General features: G+C 56.3%; 1 protein-coding gene across 1 annotated transcript in view; it reads right to left on the bottom strand.

Annotated features, from left to right (window-relative positions):
- PEPD (peptidase D) overlaps positions 1–15,256 on the bottom strand; it is a 142,214-nt gene extending 126,958 nt beyond the window's left edge. The window contains exons 1-3 of the mRNA XM_017855047.1: positions 15,094–15,256; positions 5,286–5,469; positions 3,704–3,831 (exon numbers count right to left, since the gene is read on the bottom strand). Coding sequence (XP_017710536.1) covers positions 3,704–3,831; positions 5,286–5,469; positions 15,094–15,110 — 329 coding nt within the window. The 5' untranslated portion in view covers positions 15,111–15,256. The remainder of the gene's footprint in view (positions 1–3,703; positions 3,832–5,285; positions 5,470–15,093) is intronic.
- Between the last annotated feature and the right edge of the window lie 327 nt (positions 15,257–15,583).

Raw genomic sequence — 15,583 nt, 5'->3', positions numbered from 1 at the left:
TCAACTCTGGGCTCTGAAGCTGCGTGGGGCACTGACTCACAGAGGCCCACAGCCAAAGCCACCCTCCACTAAGCCCGACTCCGATGAAAAATGATGGGAAACGCTCTCACATCAAAAAGACACCACACACTGTTGTGAGCAGAGACTCGGAATAAAAATGCATTCAAAACTACCACCCTCCTCGTCCCAGAACGGGCCTGGGGTGAGGAGTGGGCCGGCCTCAGGCTGCCCACGGCCCCAGGCGTCTGCAACCCTGACAACAGCGAGACCATTTCCGCAGGAAGTGGCAGATCCTGCAGACGGGGGTGTCGTTTCCCTGGGCGACTTTGGATCGCAGTATCTGCCAGATGGATTTTCAAAAACCATCAGATAGGGACTCAAAAGGAAGCTGAGGAGCTGAAGGTCAAATGTGCAGTCTGGTGGGTTTTGCTTGCAAAGGCCAGGTACTCCTGTCAGCCTCGCTCCCGGTGCCCTATTGATTCCAGGAGCAGCTGGAAGCAGCCTTATGCAATCAGATCTGGCCACTCCCCAGCTCCGGTCCCACACAGTCAACCTCGCCACCACTGCTCTGTTACAACTGAGCCTTCTCTCCCGAGGGTTCAGGATGTAGAGACTCAGACAGGGTCATCCCAGGGCAGAGGAATGGAGACGCCTGCTGGGGGTGGCTGTGGTAGGGAACCAGGATGGCAGGACACAAGGGTCTACCTCTCAGCTATGGGGCCAGAAGCCCCCTTGGGATGAAGGCTGCCTGATCTGACCTGCCCAGCATGCACACAGAGGAGGCATCCGCCCTGACTGCTGAGCTGCTTCTCTGAGCAGTGGGACATGTCAACAGGCTCTGAGCCAGCAGTAAGGGCCATGAGGAGGATGAGAGGGCAGCCAGGTCAAAACTGCAGGTGTCACCCAGAGTCAAGGATCCCCTGGCGCAGGAGCCCTCACTCGTCCTGAAGCGTGCCACTTGCAAGAAAGGCTGAGGCCACAACTCTGCTCTGGGTGGAGAGAGGATGCTGGGAGAATCCTCCTGCAGAAAGCAAACCTAAACTCTTCGTCACTGCTGTCCCAGTTACAATGGCTGGGGAATAAACCACTCCAACATTTAATGGAGTGCAAGACCACCGATCATGTTCATGGACTCTGAAGGTCAGGAATTCGGACCGAGCCCGGAGAGGACAGCAAAGCTCTGCTCCACATCTAGGACCTCAGCAGGTGGAAGGCTGGGGCTCGGAACCACCTGGGGCTCATGCACGCTGGTGGCTGGTGCTGCTGGCCGCTGGGGTCCCCCTGTGGGGAGTCTGTGCTTCCTCATGATGTGGCGGGTGGGTTCCCAGGGCAAGCACCCCACGGGAGAGAACCAGGTGGAAGCCACAATGCAGTTTACAGTCAAGCCTCAGACGTCACACAGCAGTACCGCCACCTGGTCATGAGGCCCAGACCTGGGTCAGGCAGGAGGGAAACAGATGTCACCTGCAGACAGTGAGTGTCCAGAAACACTGCTGTGGCCATTTTTGGACACGACAATCTGCCTCCTGGAACCATCCCTGCCTCGTGTCAGTGTCACAGATATAACCGCCGCTACACTGGCCAGCACTGTAACTCCAGTCCTGGGGGGCTTCCAGAGCGGCATCACAGGGAAGGAACTAGAGCCCCAAACATGACCAGACCCACTCGCAAGCCCCACGGCCCCTCAGAAGCCACACTGAGCAAGCAGGCAAGCTCAGCCTCCAACCACAGCTCCAGCAAGACCCGGCGGCAGGACCTGCACGGGTCACGCCCCCATGCTGAGCCATTTCTTTTTATAACATGGCAGTCATAAGGATTCCACCAGGAATGAGATGAAGGTCGACAGTAAAGATCACAACAGGATGGGAAGGCACCGTCAGGTGAGGGCCTCCGAGGGGCAGCCCAGTAGAAGCCCCAAAGGCACTCGGCCCGGGTGTGTCCACTCCGTGCCCTTCTTCCCAGGGGCTGAGCCAGGAGATCACCCCCAGGAGAAACAGCCCTCTTTTCTTCTGCTGCCAGTTGTGCTCCAGGCTGAGTCCTGCCCAGCAAAGATCCCAGTCTTGTCAGGCTGGGATCCTGCCAAGCAGCCTAAAAGCAGAATGATCACCAACTTGTAAGCCTGAACCCCTCTCCCTGAGACAGCAGGAGCAGCACACACCACAGCCAACAAAGGCAGAAACGGAGTCTGCACTGAAGGGAGGGTGAGGGGAGGGTGGTGCTGGAAGCAGGGGAAGCCCCACTGTGGCCCCGGCCCTCGGCACAGAGCCCAGTCCCTGTGGCAGCCAGGGGCCTTGTCACTCAAACCAGTCACAGCCTCTCCAGCCCACCTGGTAATGAGCGTTCTGGGGCACCAGGCAGCAAAGGCTGCAATTTATACATTAGCACGGAATAATCACTCTCCAGGTGGAGATGACACGCAGCGAGGCGGCCAGCATTTAGCAGGATCCTCTGATCACCTCAAACCTCCCTGGTTAAGTACAGCGTCCACCCTGGCACCTCTGAGCAGGCAGAACAGCTCCTCGGGGGTGGGGGAACCTGGAACAGTAGGCACCGTGGAGGGTGGAGGCAGGTGCACCGTAGCCAGAGCCTCTGCTCCATCTCACATGTGGGCCAGGAGGGCAGGGCCTGCACTGTGTGCAGAGGCAGGCAGCAAATAACACACCCAGCATATCAGCAACAGGTCTCAGAAAGGCAGTCCCCCAACCCCAACCCAACCCACCACCCTCAGGCACGCACAGGGCCATGCCACACCTGTCGATGCCATGCAGGAGTGACGGTCTCCCAGGGCCAAAGCCTCAGACGTTTTCACAGAGCGAGGAAGCTAGAATTTCAGGATTAACAAATTGCACTTCTAAACAAACAAGGCCCCCAGCTGACAGGGCTCTGATGAGTGGAGGAACACCATGGTTCTCGGTCTCGAGTCGAATTAGAAAAAACGACATGGACACACATGGAGTGGTTTTAAGGAGTGGAGAATTTAATAGACAAGAAGGAAGGAAGAAGACAGAAGGAAGTAGCTCCTCTGTACAGAGACAGAGGAAGGGGGACTCCAAAGCTGAAAGAGGAGGTCCCCAAGTGCAGTGGCCACCAGCCCAGGTATATATGCGGAGGCTGGGGGAGGTGGTGTCTGATTTGCATAGGGCTCAGGGGATTGGTTTGACCAAGCACGTTATTCACATAGCCCACGGAAAAAGCTGGCCCTCCCACCCTAGCCTTTTAATATGCAAATGCAGGGTACCATGGATGTTCTACACATGTAGGGATATGTGGGGGCAGCCATGTTGCCAGGAACATGTGGGGCAAAGGCAAGAAGGCCTTGGGAATCGCCATGTTGGGTGGATCCAGTTTCTAATGGCCTGCATCTGTATATCAAAGGTTGCCTGCCTGGCTTTAGGAGCTGGGGCTTTACCAGAAAACTTCCCAAGGATCCCTTTTCCTCTCTATCTACCTAAAATAATTTCTTAATAACTCCTACGACACAGTTGTACTCCAGCTGTAACATCCCTTCCCAACCAAGGGTGCAGGGCTCTGGTGCGAGGCAGGCTGTCACAGCCCTGACCGCATGCCCTTCCTCCTGCAGTTCTTCCCTACTCCCCATCCCCAGGCCCAGCCCGGCCCTCCCATCCCACCTCCCCTCCACCTCCCCTCCCCACCCCTAGCCCATGGTTGGTAGCCGCGGTGCCTCAGCCAGGCTGCTCCTTACTTTCCCATCCAGGTGGCATGGCTGGCAGGAAGCCTGGGCACAAACAGGGTCGACTTCCCAGTGTCAACATCAATGACGCCGAAGCAGCCTGGCTCAGTGACACCGAACGCCCAGTGAAAAAAGGACTCCTGTGGCAGGAACAAGAACTCTTGTTAGCCAGTGGAATGTGAGGTGCAAGGAGGGACCGGTGGCTGCATCGCAGCACCCCAGAGAGGCAGCTCAGACCGACAGCCTCTTGCAACAGGCTTGCGACAGGCTTGACCCCAGCCCCAGACATCCCTTCCCCTCAGCACCCGACTCCCTGGCTCATCCTCCCGTGGTTTGGCAGGGGGCAACCTGACAGCTCCTCCACCCTGCTGGGAGCCCTCCTTGATGCTGCAGGTTTCGGGTATGTGCCCAAGCCCCCCTGTATTCCCACCCCCTAGGTCCATGACAGGGCGCCCAGCACCACCACACATCCAGCTCAGCCCTGCCTCTCTGCCACGTGCAGGCAGGCAAGACGCCCCCCAGATTCCAGTGCCCAGGCCGGATATCTGCACGGAAATGGGATTCTTCCATTTAGGACTTCTTACTTCCCTCTCCCACCCCCGGGGCGGCTGATGACTTCAGTGTTTAGGGATGAATGCTGCGCTAAAAGGACGTCACATAGGTACGGTGGAGGAGGATCTCTTCCAAAATTAGCCTTGCATACCATCAGAAAGGGAGCCAACAGCTGAATTTAGGAAATCGGTTTTTAAGCCGCAGAATATTTAAACCTGGAGAAGCATCAAGACTGGCCAGAGAAAACTTATTTAGACCGCCATGTCTCTCACTGCCATGGGACTGCAGGCTTGCAGCTGTGTGAACAACAGCGGACAGACGGGCCCCTTCGGGCAGAAGGTGCTTTTAGTAAAGAAAAAAATGGTCTGCGGTCGCTCAGCAATGGGTCTCAGCCCATCTGTGGACTGCCGGGGCAACAGGGTTCAGCTAGGGAAGCCATGCCTTCCCATATCCTCTCCACACTGGGCTCCCCTTCGCATTCCCATCTCTCTTCTTGCCAGGATGTCGCATGGACACATTCCCTAGGCTCTGCCCGCCCCAGAGAGGTTCTGAAGCTCCCGCTGTGGTCAGGCTCCAGCTCTGGGCATGGCAGCGGGGAGAAAATAGCACTAGATTTAGAGATGGAAGACGAGGTTCTAATCCCAACTCCACCTCTTGGCAAGTCATTTTCCCTCTGAGCCTCAGTTTTCTCATCTGCAAAATGGGTGTAATGCTAAGATCTGTGAAAGTGGGCCAAGCTCAGAGCCTCACAGTCTTCCTGGGTGGGTCCTCATGTTCCTGTACCTGGGGACTGAGTGCTGCCAGTGACTCTCAGCCATGGCCACCATGATCAGGCTGGTTGCCCGCAGGTGGCCCACCCACCGCCCCACATCTTCAAGTTCTACATCTTCAAGGAGCCCCTGGACCACTTCCCAGGCGAGGGAACGGAGGTTCAGGGAGGGCCACAAAAGGCAGCTCTGGCCAAGCTGGGGCCTCCAACTCCTGCTCAGGCGAGAGGCCCCATCACAGGCCCGCTCACCTGCGGCCAAGGGGGCAGGCTCACCTGGCGGAAGAGGACCCCGGTGTCAGTGCAGTAGCGCTGAGTCTCCTCCCCGCCCTGCAGGACCACGACGGAGCCGGCCTGCACAGCAGGGTTCTTCCGCAGCCGCTCACACAGGCGCTGCCGGTTCAAGGCAAAGAGCGCCAGCGGCACCTTCAGGGTTTCATTCCCCAGCCAAAATGAGGGTCTGCAGAGGCAAGAGCACACACAGCCACACAGGCCTCTGTTAGCATCTCCAAGCATGCCCACACCTGAGATCGGGGTGACCGGAGGCCCGAGCCTGCCGTGGGACCCCCATCAGCACGGGGCAAGCTGCCCGAGCTCCACCTGCTTTTGACCCAGAAATAGCCCCTCACTGGTCCCCCTGAGAACCACAGGGGCTTGTCTCCCCTCCATCACCCATGCTGTCCTGACTCCACCCCCCTGCTCCTCTGTCCCCCAACCAACTGCCCAGCAGGCCATAGGGACTGCACACTCGAATCTGCAGCAGGTCCCCAGTCCTGCTGCATTGGTGCCCATGACCCTGGGGGCCACTCTCTCTGTGGAAACCCTCCCCAACAGCAGCTGGTCCAGGCTCCCTACCAGCCAGGCCCCCAGCTCCCGGCCCAACCTCCCTGCTGAAGCCCAGCTTGGCCCAACCCTGGGGCCTCTTCCCTAACCAGCTCCTTCCCTCAGCTCAGCTGAGCTCACCCAATCCCTCAGCTCAAAGGACCATCTGCATCTGCAGACCAATGACGTCTGGCTCCAGACTCACAGACCCATCGGCCACCCTCAGCAGGCAGAAGATGGCCCTGAACCAAAGCCGCTCCTCCCCAGCCTCCCCCAACACAAAGCACCTGCGCCTGGACAGTCCTGCAGGCCCTCCTGACCTCCTATCTCATCCAACCTCCTGGCCACCAGCAAGGTCTGGACTCTACCTTCAATGCACATCCCCATCCCCAGGGCCACCGCCCCATGTCCCATCTAGACAACTGCAGGCAACTCTCAACGGCGCTCTTGGCCCCAGCTTCCCCACAGCCTGGTCTGCACCTTCTGCCACAATGGCCCTTTCGAAATGCCAATCCCAGCACACACTCTCTGCCCGACCCCGTGCTGGCTGGCTTCTCTGAGTGCAGACTTCACTCCCCAGCCACGAGGGATCCAGGCCCCCAGTTCACCCTTGGTTTCCTTTGCTGCAGCATCCTCGCTCATCCCTAAACAGCCAGAACACTCCAGCCGTTGCCGCTGCGGTGCCCTGTGGGGAATGCTCTTCCCAAGGGCCCTTTTACCCAGCCTCTGCAGAAATGCCCCTTTCCTACCCAACCCACCCCCCAGCTCTCTTCACGTCTCTTTAGAGCCCCCATCACTCTTCATTTATTTGTTTGCTGGCCCTCCAGGTAACATGTAAGCTCCCTGAAGGCAGGGACAGAGCAGGTGTCAGTATCTATGGAATGAATGAATAAACAGACGGTGGTCCCAGCAAGCAGGCTGGAGGCCGGGGCGGGTGTGGAGAGACAATGGGGATGAGGTGGAGGAGGAGTAAGCAGGGGCGGGGTATGCAGGAGGGAGCCCCTGCAGGCTCTCCAGCCAGGGGACAGTGGGTGGGCATGGAGGTCAAGGAGGCAGGGACATCCCAGAGCTGGTGAGAGCAGAGAGCGCTACCCAGGAACTGCAGTGAAGCTGCGGATGAAACCTGCCCTCACAGTGCAGCACTGTGAAGCTGCCTGGGGCACCTCTTACACTCACCTCACATGGGACCCTCAGAGGCCCTGACCCTCCTGCCAGGGTCACACAAGCAGGTGACACCTTCTGCACATCTTGGCTCCAATACGACCTTCTCAGGGTGGTCTACCCCAGCCTCCCTCTTTGAACCTGCAACTCTTCTCCTTGCCCAACCCCCTACTAGTCCCTGGCCTGAGGTTTCCCCACTTGCTCTCCAGATACACCCCCCTGCACTGTACCCAGAGGCTGACCTACCCAACCTCCTCAGCGCGGATGCTGCCTCCTGCCTCCAGGCACGCTGAGCCTACGGCAGGCAAAAGAGGCTGGAGGCAGGAGGAGAAGGAGGAGGACAGTGGATCCACTCCCCTGGCTCCCTCCCTGGGGACCCTGGAACTAAACGGCTGGGGGCACGTCTCCACCCAGGGCCACTGCTCTGATGAGGCCACCCTGCCCCACAGCACGGCCCTTGCTGGGTTTCTGACCAGGTTCCCCACTCTTCTTTCCTGGGTTCCCTTAACGTGCGCACAGCTCTGCATATCGTCCCCACTCTCCACTCTCCTTAGTGGCCCCCTGGAGTAAACTCCTAATGTGGGGCCAGGTCCCTGGCTAAGACAACGCTTAGCACTCAGCACCTTCCAACCTAAATGCAGCGGGTGCTGCCTGGTGCTTCCTGGTGTTCTCCAGCCCACCCCCTCGGGTGGAAACACTGGGAGATGGAGCTCCACGTTGCCTCGGTCACTGCGGTGCCCTCATCTGGCACCTTGCCTGACACACAGCAAATGCTCAACACATATCTGCTGAATGACACACAGGACCACACACACAGCTGTGGGATGAGAAGATGCCACATCAGCCGCAGCGGGGCAGGAAGCAGCCCTGGAGCCCCAGCCTGCCCAGGAAGGGTGGAGGGTCAGAAGCAGCCGCACATACTGACATGACTAGAGCTCCCCCACATACCCTTCCTACCCTCCCAGGAGGGTGAACAGGTGGCTGGGTGGACACCAGCAGCCAGAGCTTCCTCTGGGCTATGGCTGCTTTTCTCCCACACTCAGCCATCGGGATGAAAGGACAGAGGGAAGTCGGTGAGAGTTTGTAAACATGACCACATCCCAGATGGCCATGCCATCAGGAACTGAAAGTGCAGTCACCAGCACCTTGTGCTCAGACGTCCCCCACAGCCTCCCACGCCCTTCACTCGGGAAAGCCCATGGTGGGATGGGCACAGGGGCAAAACTCATCTCTGCAGAGTCCCCAACAGCACAGGGGCAATGACACCGAGGCCCTGCTATGGACAGCCTCAGCCACAGTCGTCGAACAGCACGACCAGCCTAAAATGCCCATCCTCAGCCACCAGCCTGGCCCCCACCTGCAATGCTCGCAGAAGGGCTGGCCTTCCCCTTGTCCAGAACCTTCTGAGAGACTGAAATTTCTCAGGGCACACGGACTGGGATCCCAAGGGCTGAGCAGAAAACTTGATAAGCCACCTTCTCCTTGAGCACTCAGCTGCCACTGCAAAGAAGATCTACAACCATAGCCGGGCGTGGTGGTGGGCGCCTGTAGTCCCAGCTGCTCAGGAGGCTGAGGCAGGAGAATAGCATGAACCCGGGAGGCGGAGATTGCAGTGAGCCGAGATCACGCCACTGCACTCCAGCCTGGGCAACAGAGCGAGACTCCGTCTCAAAAAAAAAAAAAATCTACAACCATGCTTACTTCTCCACAGGGCTCTGCCAGAACAGAACCCACCCTGTGCATGAGAAGGGCTAGCCTGAGCCACGAGGCAGGGCAATACGCTACAGTCATTAATTACAGGACACCAAGGAATAAAGTTTTATAGAGACATGCCCTTTGATTTCTCATGGCAGAAACCAAACCCCCAGAGAGACTGTCAGGCTCAGAGCCAACACAGATGAATTCTTCCTGCAAATTCAGCAAATGCAGCACCAATAAAACATCTCCAACAGGTTTCTGCTGCAGTTTTTGTTAAGTGGCATCCGGAATTTAAAAGGCAAAAGCCATTATCATCCCCAGGTCCCAAGGTAAATAAGCCATGCTTTGCTGCAGACAGACAGGGCGCAAGAGCTCTAGGGCCTCAGAGACCCACAGAACAAGTCTCTGAGACCCAGAGGCCAGGATCCCGGCTGCCCTGGCAACAACCAAGACCCGGTAAGCAGCCCAGGACCAAGAACGGAGTGACCAAGACTGAGGCCAGTTCCCAAGGAGGGTAGGACGCCACTGCCCCTGCAAGCCATCCCTGTCTCCATACAACCCACACCCCCATATCAGTACCGGGCCACCCTCTCCTTAACAGCCAACTGCAGGGCTCTTACCTAAGGCCTAGGGACCCCCAAGGATTCATCCTCAAAATTAGGGGCTCCATCTACTTGGATGGGAAAAAGCTGTACCTTTATTTTCTCTAACCTCCAATTCAAATTTACATTTTCTTCAATTATTCACATAAGTAACAAACTACTCAGTGTCAGCAATGCATGTTAATCTGTCACTAGCAAAAATCAAAGGTATTTTAATATCACGTTATTGCTGTTGCAGTATCTCGAAATATCACTTTTGCACCTCACAACTTCAAAATTAAAGTAGTTGGGCCAGGCGCAGCGGCTCATGCCTATAATCCCAGCACTGTGGGAGGCAGGAATTTGAGACCAGAATGGGCAACATGGCAAAACCCCATCTCTACCGAAAACACAAAATTAGCCAGGAACGGTGGCTTGTGGTTGTGGTCCCAGCTACCCGGGAGGCTGAGGCAGCGGGACTGCTTGAGCCCTGGAGGCAGAGACTACAGTGAATAGAGATCCCAACACTACACTCCAGCCTGGGGGACAGGGCAAGACCCTGTCTCAAATTTATGTAACATTTTGATAACTGTATTTCCAAATAATTGGATTTTATTTTTGAAATATTCTGTACTTATTTCATGCATTTAAAAACATTATGCCAGCCAGGCACGGTGGCTCACGCCTATAATCCCAACATTTTGGGAGGCCAACACAGGCAGACCATCTGAGGTCAGGAGTTCGAAACCGGCCTGGCCAACATGGTGAAACCCTGTCTCTACTAAAAATACAAAAATTAGCCGGGCATAGTGGTGTACACCGATAATCCCAGCCACTCGGGAGGCTGAGGCAGGAGAATCACTTGAACCTGGGAGGTGGAAGTTGTAGTGAGCCGAGATCAAGCCACTGCACTCCAGCCTGGGCGACAGAGTGAGTCTCCCTCTCAAAAAAAAAAAAACAAAAAAAAACCACGATGCCAAGAATGGTGCATAGGTTTCACTGATGCCTGTGGGGTCCACTGCACAGACAAGGAAAAATCTAGAATGTGCACTAGAATGTGGAGTCGCTGGCCAGGCGCGGTCGTTCATGCCTGTAAACAAGGTACTTTGGGAGGTTGAGGTGGGTGGATCACGAGGTCAGGAGTTCGAGACCATCCTGGCCAACATAATGAAACCCCATCTCTACTAAAAATACAAAAAAATTATCCAGGCGTGGTAGCAGGCACCTGTAATCCCAGCTACTCAGGAGGCTGAGGCAGGAGAACTGCTGGAACCCAGCAGGCAGAGGTTGCAGTGAGCCATGATTGTGCCATTGTACTCCAGCCCGGGTGACAGTGCAAGACTCTTTCTCAAAAAAAAAAAAAAAAAAAAACTGTGGGGCCACTTCTAGATAGGGCCACACCGCTAAACTCCCAGCAGGAGAGGCCAGCCAAGGACCAGCCACCTCCTCCCCTCAGCCTCCAGCGTGGGGCCAGGCACCAGACAGACGCTCGGGCAGCCCACTGGGTGCCTGACCGTAAGCGCCAGGCTGGAGAGGGTTGCCACAGCTGGAGAGGACCTTGAGGCAACTGACCAGCATCTTCCACCTTGCACTTCTCAGCATACACAGAAACCAAGAGAGGGCTGTGTGGAGTCAGGACCTGGGGAAGAGCCAGGGAAGGACACTCAGTGACCAGCCTGCCTCCCACAGGCCCACCCATCCCCAGCCCCCAGAGTCGGCCTGAGTCTTCTGCTCCTGGAGCGCAAGGTTCACATTAGGGTGGGGTTGGGCTCGTGACCCACAATCTGAGTCCTGCAGAAGACTCTCCAGAAGAATGCTGACTCCAGTGTAACCTATGGCCCAACAGGTACACGCCCAGGAGAGCTCACCTATTGCCTCTTTCTGGCTCTGCAACAGCTCCTGGGAGCCACTCAGTGAAAGAATTAAAGCTATTTCTTCATCCTATTCCTCGGAATTCTGTCACCGTGACTCCTTCCCTCAATCACTAGGAGTCTCCCAGGAAAGCAGGATGGGATGCTGTACTAATTTAGAGTAAATCCCCTTTTCATTCATTTCATCAAGCACCAATCACAGGGCAGCCACAGACTGGCCCTGAGCCTGAGGATACAACAGAACCCCTGGGCTCTAAGGATGCTAAGAGAGGCATGAAGGGAAGCAACTCCTAACCCACAATGGGTAGACGTGGAAATGTGTCCTGCTGGGGAGAAAACCGCGTGCTCCAGAGTTCTGAGCACTCAGCCTTTACCGGAGGGCTGGGAAAGGCTTCTGGGAAAGGGAACCATCTGAGCTGGGCCTGCAAAAATTTGAACAATCACATAGAGGACAAGAGCATTCCAGGGATAGCGGGTGAGTGTGCAAGGGAAGAAGGGAATGGAAAAAGCCATGTCGGGGAGCAGATGCAGACAGGTCTGGCTGGAGCTGAGATATTTCAAATTATCAACCCTGACTGTGGAATGCTCAAAGCATGGCTCAAGGAGACAGCAGTGCCACCAAGGGCCATGGGATAGGGACCCCCTCCATGAGGGGATGGGAGGTGACGTCACAGCACTCTGTCTCAACCTGAAACCTATACCCAGACTAGCAAGAGAAAGTAGGATCAACCCTGAAACACTCCCAGAGTAGACTCCTGAGTTTCAAATTGAATCTGAGATGCTAGTTTAGGGCTTCCCCTACTCCCCAAATCATATGGGGCACACCCCAGTCACCTGGAACTCTCATGGACCCCCTCTGTCCCAGGCTCCGGTAGGATTCTACAGACAACCAAATCCAACTCCCACGGAGCCCATGGCCATGGCCGTGACTTGCTGGCGTGACTTACGCCTGACTCTATGATCTGTCCTGTGGGTGCAGCTGGGAGCTGAGCCGGAAACATACTTAATCGATCTGCTCTTAAGGAAGCCACTGGGGTCAACCTCAGGCTCAAAGTACCCACGGGAAAGCCCCATACCAGACTGGGATGGCTCTTCCCAAGGAGACTGCCAGGCTCTGGAAGCTCCCACGCCCTCTCAATAGCACACCTTTCTAAGACTTGCCTGTCAGGCCTCTGAGCCCAAGCTAAGCCATGGCATCCCCTGTGACTTGCACAGATATGCCCAGATGGCCTGAAGTAACTGAAGAATCACAAAAGAAATGCAAATGCCCTGCCTCGCCTTAACTGATGACATTCCACCACAAAAGTGAAAATGGCCGGTCCTTGCCTTAAGTGATGATATTATCTTGTGAAATTCCTTTTCCTGGCTCATCCTGGCTCAAAAGCTCCCCACTGGGCACCTTGTAACCCCACTCCTGCCCGCCAGAGAACAACCCCCCTTTGACTGTAATTTTCCTTTACCTACCCAAATCCTATTAAACGGCCCCACCCTTATCTCCCTTCGCTGACTCTCTTTTCGGACTCAGCCCGCCTGCACCCAGGTGAAATAAATAGCCATGTTGCTCACACAAAGCCTGTTTGGTGGTCTCTTCACATGGACGTGCATGACACTGCCACTCTGTTTTGCCTCCCTCACCCACCCTGTGTGGTGGCCCAGAGAATTCGTTCTGCTAGAAAAGCTCTCATTCTGGGACCAGGCGCAGTGGCTCATACCTGTAATCCTAGCACTTTGGGAGGCCAAGGTGGGTGGATCACCTGAGGTCAGGAGTTCGAGACCAGTCTGGCCAACATGGTGAAACTCCCTCTCTACTAAAAATACAAAAAATGAGCTGGGCGTGGTGGCACACGCCTGTAATTCCAGCTACTGAGGAGGCTAAGGCAGAAGAATCGCTTGAACCTGGGAGGCAGAGGTTGCAGTGAGCCGAGATCGTGCCATTGCACTCCAGCCTGGGTAACAAGAGCAAAACTCCGTTTCAAAAAAAACAAAAACAAAAAAAGAAAGAGAAAAAGAAAAGCTCTCATTCCAGGATCCAGTCAGTTCCAGACTTGGTCCTATCCAGACATCAGCTTGGTTCCTGCAGGAGAGCAGCAGGTCTCAGGCCAGCTTGGAGTCCTGAACCCAAATGCAACCCCTGGCACTTCCTGTGAGCACCAAGCCAGCCTAAACAGAGAGACAGCACACCCACAGCTGGGCACCAGCCTGCTCATTCTACCCTTTAAAAGGGTCACAGGCTGGATTCAAAGATCTGACCCTGAGTTCCTTGACACCCATCTGAGACTTTGTCTGCACTGTTCTCTACCCGAAGGGAGTCTCATTGCTGAAGGATTAGCACAAAAGTCATCCAGGGAGTGAAGCCTTCCAGCACTTTCCCTGAGCTCAGAATCCATGTCCCTCCTTTGCAAATGCCAAGACCACAGGTAAGCAGATGGATGACAGAGTCCCATGTGTCCATCTGCCCCAGTGGCCTGTGAGTACCTAAGGGAAGGCCCAATGCTATTCCCGGAATACAGCAGGTGCCCACAAAATGTTTGATTTGTATGTCCTAAGCTCCCTCAACCTTGGGGGCCAAATGAGAACCCACTTTCTGTTGCCATTTTCCCTGCATCTTAAAAAGAGAGATGCATTCAGTCCACTAGATTCCCCCATTCTGACCTCAGTTTCCAACCTGGCATCTGGAATACTGCCCCATCCTACACCAAGCCCCCTCTACCCCACTGAGCCACCAGACCCACACCTTCTCCCACTGAACTCACACATAGCTCAAGGGAGCCTACTCTTTTTTTTTTTTTTTTTGAGACGGAGTCTCGCTCTGTCGCCCAGGCTGGAGTGCAGTGGCGCGATCTCGGCTCACTGCAAGCTCCGCCTCTCGGGTTCACGCCATTCTCCTGCCTCAGCCTCCTGAGTAGCTGGGACTACAGGCGCCCGCCACCGCGCCCGGCTAATTTTTTGTATTTTAGTAGAGACGGGGTTTCACCATGGTCTCGATCTCCTGACCTTGTGATCCGCCCGTCTCGGCCTCCCAAAGTGCTGGGATTACAGGCGTGAGCCACCGCGCCGGCCGAGCCTACTCTTTTAAAACAGATCCAGCAGCTAGTAACAAAACCCTTCCAGCCCCTCAGGGCAAAGTCTGAAGAAGCCACCTGGAACACCACACCTTCCCGCCCCAGGCATGCACCCCTGTCCCCAGAACACTCTGAACTCTCAACCTTTGTCCCTTACCCTGGGCTCAGATGCTCCCTATCTGGGAGAGTCCGCCCAACGCTCCGGTAAACCCATCTGTCCACCCTTCCTCCCACTAGGACCACTCAGCCTTCTTTCATTCAGCCCAGTATGGAGCACCTACTGTGTGCAAGGCACTGGGCTAGTGAGAACCAGGTTAACGGACCTGCCCTTGCACTCTAAATGCAGAGAAGATAATGAACAAGTACAAACAATGCTGTATATGGTTTATCAGGTAATGATAAGGGCACAAAAAGTGGGATAGATGGTTAGAAAAGGATTCCCTGAGGAGGTGACATTTGGCCCCTGAAAGAAATGTGGACGTGCCCTGCGGGGAAAAGGGAATTCCAAGTCCGTCTCAAATACCGCCTCCTCTGGGAAGCGCCCGAGTGCCTGCGGTCCTCGCAACGCCGCCCTCCCACTTGGGGGTCTTGGCAGCGAACATGCGTGTCGACCCCAGCCCCCACCGCAGCCGCACACAGTGGGGCAGCCAGACGCGCGCAGACAGGGCCTGAGCCAGCCAGGAGGGTGGAGAGGGGCTGCGGCCGCCGCGCTGACCCTGACTCAGAGCGTGAAGCTCGCCGACCGGCGCTCGGACTCTGGGCCGACGGGAAGAGGCACCTACCCGCGGCATTCAGCGAGCCCGGTTGGGGCTCTCACCCGCGGTCCGGCTGGGACACCCATGCCCCTCTCCACGCCAGCGGGAAAGAGCGAGGGAGGTGCACTACTCACCCGGTGGCCGCCGCCATATTCGCCCGGCACCGGCGTCACGTGCAGTGCGGCGTCAGCTGAGCCCCTCCGGGTCCCAATGCGTGGGGCGGGGTAAGAGCGGGGAAAGGGCGGGGCAGGGGGTGGGGCCGGGAGTCCTGGACCCACCTCCTCCAGAGCCAAACTCCACGGTACGGGAAGGGGCGGTACCTGGGGAGGAGCGGATCCCTGAAGGGGCGGGGCTCCCGGAGAGGGGCGGGCCCAAGAGCGCGACCAGCATAAATGGGCGGGCTGCCTACAGGAGACAGTAGGTAGGGGTAGCGGGCAGCATCTTCCTCCTTTGCGTGGCAGGAGGGAGATCCTGAAGCAGAGGACACCTTGATTCTGGTTCAGCCCCCGATCTGGCGTCCCAGCCAACCCGGGAGAAGAACACATAGGAATAAAGAAACCACGTGGGAGGAGAGGAGGGAGACTAATTCAGGCTAGGGTCGGGACAGAGGTGGGGATTTTTTTT

Source organism: Rhinopithecus bieti, unplaced genomic scaffold, assembly GCF_001698545.2.
Source record: "Rhinopithecus bieti isolate Rb0 unplaced genomic scaffold, ASM169854v2 scaffold_39998, whole genome shotgun sequence".
Classification (NCBI taxonomy): Eukaryota; Metazoa; Chordata; class Mammalia; order Primates; family Cercopithecidae; genus Rhinopithecus; species Rhinopithecus bieti.
This window is presented reverse-complemented; position numbering and strand designations above follow the sequence as displayed.